The sequence below is a fragment of the Bufo bufo genome, chromosome 8 (genome assembly GCF_905171765.1).
Source record: "Bufo bufo chromosome 8, aBufBuf1.1, whole genome shotgun sequence".
Classification (NCBI taxonomy): domain Eukaryota; kingdom Metazoa; phylum Chordata; class Amphibia; order Anura; family Bufonidae; genus Bufo; species Bufo bufo.
In genome coordinates, this window is record NC_053396.1 from 187,217,525 (window position 1) to 187,223,524 (window position 6,000).

A 6,000-nucleotide genomic window follows, 5' to 3' on the forward strand; every position below is an offset into this window, starting at 1 on the left:
AGCCAATTGGGATCGGTATTTGGAGACCAAACACCATCTGATGTGGAGAAACAAGATATTAAGGATTTGAAGCAAAAAATCCTTGAGTCCCTTAGGAGGCGTACTAGATTATGGTGGAACAAGGCGGCATTAGAAAATTACTTACAAAAGAACATCATCCCGAGGGGATTACGGATCCAAATCCTCCCGACCTTGGAGATTGAGGATCCAATGTTCATATTCAAGTGGGAGGAAACCTTGACCAGGTGTTTCCAGACCTTGGTGGAATTGTTGATTGGGGCTGACCGCAGATCCCTTGAAATTGTTGAAAGGGAGATTGACTGCCTGAAGGATAAGATCCAACAGGCTTTAACTAAAGAGGAGCTGGATGCGTTTGATCAAGTGGTAGAGCAAATGTGAGAAGGAGATCCAAACCACTAAAGCCACAAAATTCCAGCGTGACCTAAGAGATTACCAACAAAACAAGGTGTTCAGGTGGCAGAAAACGTGGGATAGAAGACGCTCCACATCTAGCAATTCGGTTACCTCTGAGGAAGAATGTGGACAGCCTTTTTTAGGGGAGCGTCCAAAGCCTGGTCGAGGTCCAGACGTGGACAAAGAGAAGTACAACCTGCGCACCCCATCTCAGAAGAGAGAAAATGGAAACACCAGCGACAAGAACAGGAAATCCAAGAATTGAAGGTAATTAATTTATCTAGCATTACCCTTAGTGTTCCCCAAATACAGGTGTTACAAAAAGGTTTGTCCTTCTCCCCTGTGGGGAAATTTGACTTCTTTGAGGAAGTGAAGGATCTGGAACTCTTTTCCCGCAAACTACTGTTGAAGAAGTACTTCAATAAAAAAGATGACAAATCAGCACCTGTGAATGCAACTGAACAACAGGTGCTTCAGGATTTGATGTCCCTCTTAGAGGAACAGGAAAGTCAGTCTGGGACGCTTGCCCCCGTACATCTGCACCGGAGATCACAGACATTTCCCTCCAGGTCACTTTGTCCAGTAGTGGATATATTCACTAAATTGGTGAAGGAAGACTTTAAGAAAATTTCATTAAAAAAATATAGAAATAACTTGACCCCACCACAAAGGATGGCTATGAGGGAGTTAAAATCTCTTAAAGAGGTGGTTATTAAACAGGCGGACAAGGGGGGGCAATGTCGTGATCTGGACGGTGCAGCTGTACGAGCAGGAAGCCTTTAGGCAACTTAATGACAAGTCATGCTACATGCGCCTGGATGGTAACCCCTCAGTTAAGTACCAGGCAGAATTATACATGTTGCTGCATGAGGCAGTGACTAACAATGTCATCAGCTCTAAAATGATGGAGGGCTTGATGGTTGAGTCTCCAGTCAGCCCTACACTATAATTGTTGCCCAAGGTACACAAGAATGCCACCAATCAACCGGGACGACCTATAGTCTCGGGGATCGGTGGATTGTGTGCCAATATTGGGAGGTTCATTGATTTTTATCTCAAGGGCTGCGTGGAGACTCTACCATCATTTGTGCAGGACACATCTGATATGCTAAGGCGATTGGATGGGTTGTGCCTGGAAGATGACATGCTTTTGGTCACCTGCAACGTGGAGTCCCTGTACACGTCGATATGCCACGACCAGGGCTTAAGGGCGTCGAGATATTTTCTCTCGATGATGAATCTGGACGATGATCTTATTGAATTGATTTTGAAATTATTAGAATTCTTATTAACCCACAATTATTTTCTTTTCAAGGATCGCTTCTTCCTACAGCTCCGGGGAACTGCAATGGGGGCGCCTTGTGCGCCCTCTTATGCAAATTTGATCCTGGGGCTGTGGGAGGGAGAAATCGTCCAGAATTTGGTGGGTTATGACGCGGCCCACCTCTGGTCGAGGTATATCGACGACGTGTTTTTCATCTGGCAGGGCTCCACATCACAGTTGGATGACTTATTGGCCGCTCTCAATCTTAATGAGTTCAACATCAAGCTTACTTGTAAATATAGTCCAATTGAGGATGATTTCCTTGATATAATGATCAAAAAGGAGAGGAGGGGGATGGTAGTGACAGATGTACATAGGAAGCCTACATCGGTGAATGCATTGTTGCATGCCACCTCATCACATTATCCTAAGGTAATACAGGCCATACCGAAAGGTCAATTTATGATGATGAGGCGCATATGCTCTGAGGATGAGAGGTTTGAGCAACAATCCTCGGATCTTGCGAAACGCTTTCTGGACAGGGGGTATCAGACGGGGGTGGTGAAAAAGGGCTATGAGATGGCCAAAACCAGGATGAGGGATGCCCTACTGTCTAGAAAAAAGCCATTTGAGAAACCGAAGGATGGCTCAGTAAGATTCATCACTCCTTTCAACAGTGAATGGCGCAAAATGCAGGAGATAATGAAGAGGCATTGGTCAGTGTTGATGACTGATAGAGATCTGCGGTCTTCCTTACCCAACTATCCCCAAATCACCTGGAGAAGGTCAAGAACGCTAAAGGACATCTTGACAAGGAGTCATTATGTAGCAGATACTCCTAAGAGAATCTTTGGGAGTAAGGGTCCCCCTTGGGGCTCGAGAGCCTGTGGCACCACCTTCTATGACTCCTCCGGGAACACAGAGTTTAAAATCGTTCACTATATAACTTGTACCACAGAGAGAGTTGTATATTGGCTAACTTGTCCATGCCGATTGATTTATATTGGCATGACAACTAGAGCCTTGAAAACTCGGATACTGGAACACTCCAGCAAAATCCGCACAGCCTCACAATGTGAAGATCAGGACGTGGATGAATTACAATCTGTTCCACGGCACTTCTTCAAGTGCCACAATAGTGATCCCAGTGTCCTGAGGGTAAGAGGGATTGACAAAGGGAGGTTGGGGGTGCGGGGTGGTGACGCAAAAAAAGTGTTACTACAAAAGGAAACTAACTGGATCACTTTGCTGGATACAGTGGTTCCAGGTGGTTTAAATGAGTATAATAGCTTCAAATCCTTTTTGTAAGACGTGAATTTTATATATGGGCATATAAGTTTTTTTATATGTATGTTTCTAAGTAGAGGCGTTTGGGGATTCGTGTCACCAGTTCACAGTAGCAATATGGGTAGGTAGCATGGTACCCTGTGTAGGGTTGGACGGGTGGCTATAGTTACTTGGAAAATTGTTATCTTCATGCTAGCACTCCACCGTCCTTTCAACACCCCACAGTGTCCATTGTGAGACACTTAGACTGAGAGGATGTTAGTTGTCATTAAATAGGGAATAGCACTTTGCATCCACAACTACTCCTGTGTCTACAGTTCCTGCATAAATCTGTGTGATCTGCTGTTCATGGTCACCCTTACCCCCAAATGTGATTCTCCACATTGTATAGCCCTTCAGGCTCAGTCTTCATGTCCTGTCCCTTTTTTTGCTCTTACCTGTATTGATTATGTCATTTGAATTGAATAAAATTAGATTTTTTATCGTGATACATCCTTGCTCTTTTTTTGTACTATATGTTAAACATTACAGGTGTTACCAGACAAAATTGTTTGTGTAGAGCGGTTTAAAAGAAATTCAGCTGAAAATCTAAGAAAATAAGTATTTGGTATTTTAGTCATTTGCTATATCTGCTTACCAAAATCCTGAGATAAAAGCTCTGTTACTCCGCTGTCTCCCCTATTACTAAATGCATCACTGCGGTCCACCAATGCTTCCTTCACAGCATCGTACCCAATCAATACTATAATCCGCAGGTTCGCCATGTAGAGGGTATAGACAGGTCCATATTTCTTACTTAGCTGGGGAGGTATAGAAAACAAGAATATTACAGGTCTGAGCAGGAGCTCTATACTTAGAGATGAGAAGACTATCTTCTTTAACATTAAGATTGCAGACAGATTGTCATAAAATATCCTGTGTTTGATGATGGACTTGAAGAGCAGCTGTGAGAGATATTAATTCCCTAAGGCTTTCCCATGTCTCCTACTGGATCACCCTGGCTTGAGAGCTATTTTGAAAATAGATTTTTAGTGAGAATTACTATGGAATCAGGATCCGAGTAAGGGTAACATTTCAAGTAAGTTTACATACCTTGACTAAAGACTGTGGTAGTTCTGAGGTGCTGATCTGAAGGATATTCCCCAGGCCTGGTAGAGGTGTAGGTCCTGGTGGCAGGTTTTTAAGTTTGACAATTCCCCACCATTTTATGAGATAAATTAGGAGAGTGACTCCTGTAACCAGGAGAAGTGTCGAAGCAATATCTAGTGCCATCCTTTGCCCCAGTAATCTGTACTATGTTCCTCTGTATTTATATATGACCAGGCAGTGGGCAACAATCCAGAGAACATTTCATCATCGATGTTTTGAATCCAGAGGGAAAACCAAACCAGGCTGTTGTAGTGAGCTTCATTTATATTAATATAAGCAGATATATAATGCGAGTTTGACCGCGACGCGTGGTTGATTAAGTGTGTGGTTGTCTAAGTGTGTGACTTAAGATTAAGTGACTTTAGATTCAGGGACTTCAGTGGGGGACTGCAATTAGCCAGTTTCTTATTACTACATTATATTGTATTTTTCGTTTTTGTGGTGTAATCCCCATTTAGTATGAGTTGCACAATTGACAACGCAGTCCAGTGCACATCTTGCATGATGTATGCAGTCCTGGAACAGCCGTTCAAGGGTGTATATCTTTGTTCAAGATGTGAGCAAATTGCCTGTTTGGAATCGCAAAGCGAGTCTCTAAACGGGCAAGTTGCAACACTGAGAGGCATTGACAATTAGCAGAAGAGTTTGCTACTCACCGAGCAAGCACTCTTTGGGGTAGATGAGGGGGAGGGTGACATAGAGGAGGCTGAGGAAAGTGAGGTTGCTAGCTGGGTAACAGTTAGAAAGTGGGGTAGAGGGAAGAGTGCCAGGGAGGCTAGCCCTGATCTGACACACCCCAACAAGTTTGCACGTTTGGCAGATGAAGGGAATGTCAGTCAAGGGACAGCACTGCTGCAGCCGGACACTTCCTCTGCCAGTCAGGGGAATGTCAGCTCCAGTAAGCAGGGAACCAGGAGATCAGGGCAGGCCAGACAGGTGCTAGTAGTGGGAGACTCCATTATTAGGGGAACATATAGGGCAATCTGTCACAAAGACCGTGATCACCGAAAAGTGTGCTGTCTTCCTGGCGCTAGAGTTCGACACATTGCGGATCGGGTTGACAGATTACTGGGAGGGGCTGGAGAAGATCCAGCAGTCATGGTCCATATTGGAACCAATGACAAAGTTAGAGGTAGGTGGAGAGTCCTTAAAAATGATTTCAGGGATTTAGGTCAAAAGCTTAGGGCAAGGACCTCAAAGGTAGTATTTTCCGAAATACTGCCTGTACCACGGGCCACACAAGAAAGGCAGCGGGAGATTAGGGAGATTAACAAGTGGCTCAAGAACTGGTGTAGGAAGGAGGGGATTGGGTTCCTGGAGATCTGGGCCGACTTCTCTATCGGCTACAGGCTCTATCGTAGGGACGGGCTGCACCTCAATGGGGAAGGGGCAGCTGTGTTGGAGAGAAAGATGGCTAGAAGGTTGAAGGAGTGTTTAAACTAGGGACTGGGGGGAAGGGAAATTACATTATAGGAGGGGAAGATAGTGCAGATAGAAACCGGGGGCAAGGTAGTGGGACTGGGGGATGAATGGAAGAAGGAACTAGAACAGTTCAGAAGGAAAGGTGTAGGGTAAAAAAATATACATAAACCTCTCAAATGTATGTATACTAATGCCAGAAGCCTGACTAATAAAACTGGGTAGCTGGAATTAGTGATGTGTGAGGAGAACTATGACATAGTGGGAATAACTGAGACATGGCTGGATGATAGCTATGACTGGACAGTTAATGTTATAAGGGGAAATAATACAATCTACACAATCTTCTGTAAAGAAGTTTGGGTCTGGGTACCACAGTCGGTTTTTTATCACGCGCGTGCAAAACACATTGCACCCGCGCAATAAAAACTGAACATCGGAACGGAATCGCAGTCAAAACTGACTGC

The 6,000-nt window shown here is 44.4% G+C and overlaps 1 protein-coding gene across 2 annotated transcripts in view; it reads right to left on the minus strand.

Moving 5' to 3' along the window:
* Positions 1-4,241, minus strand: part of LOC121009408 (cytochrome P450 2A13-like) — a 210,177-nt gene extending 205,936 nt beyond the window's left edge. The window contains exons 1-2 of one of the 2 annotated variants that reach the window (XM_040442516.1): positions 4,058-4,241; positions 3,603-3,765 (exon numbers count right to left, since the gene is read on the minus strand). In XM_040442516.1, the coding sequence (XP_040298450.1) occupies positions 3,603-3,765; positions 4,058-4,237 (343 nt within the window). In that variant the 5' untranslated portion in view covers positions 4,238-4,241. The remainder of the gene's footprint in view (positions 1-3,602; positions 3,766-4,057) is intronic. The other variant, XM_040442515.1, reaches the window with a different exon arrangement.
* Positions 4,242-6,000: the final 1,759 nt, after the last annotated feature.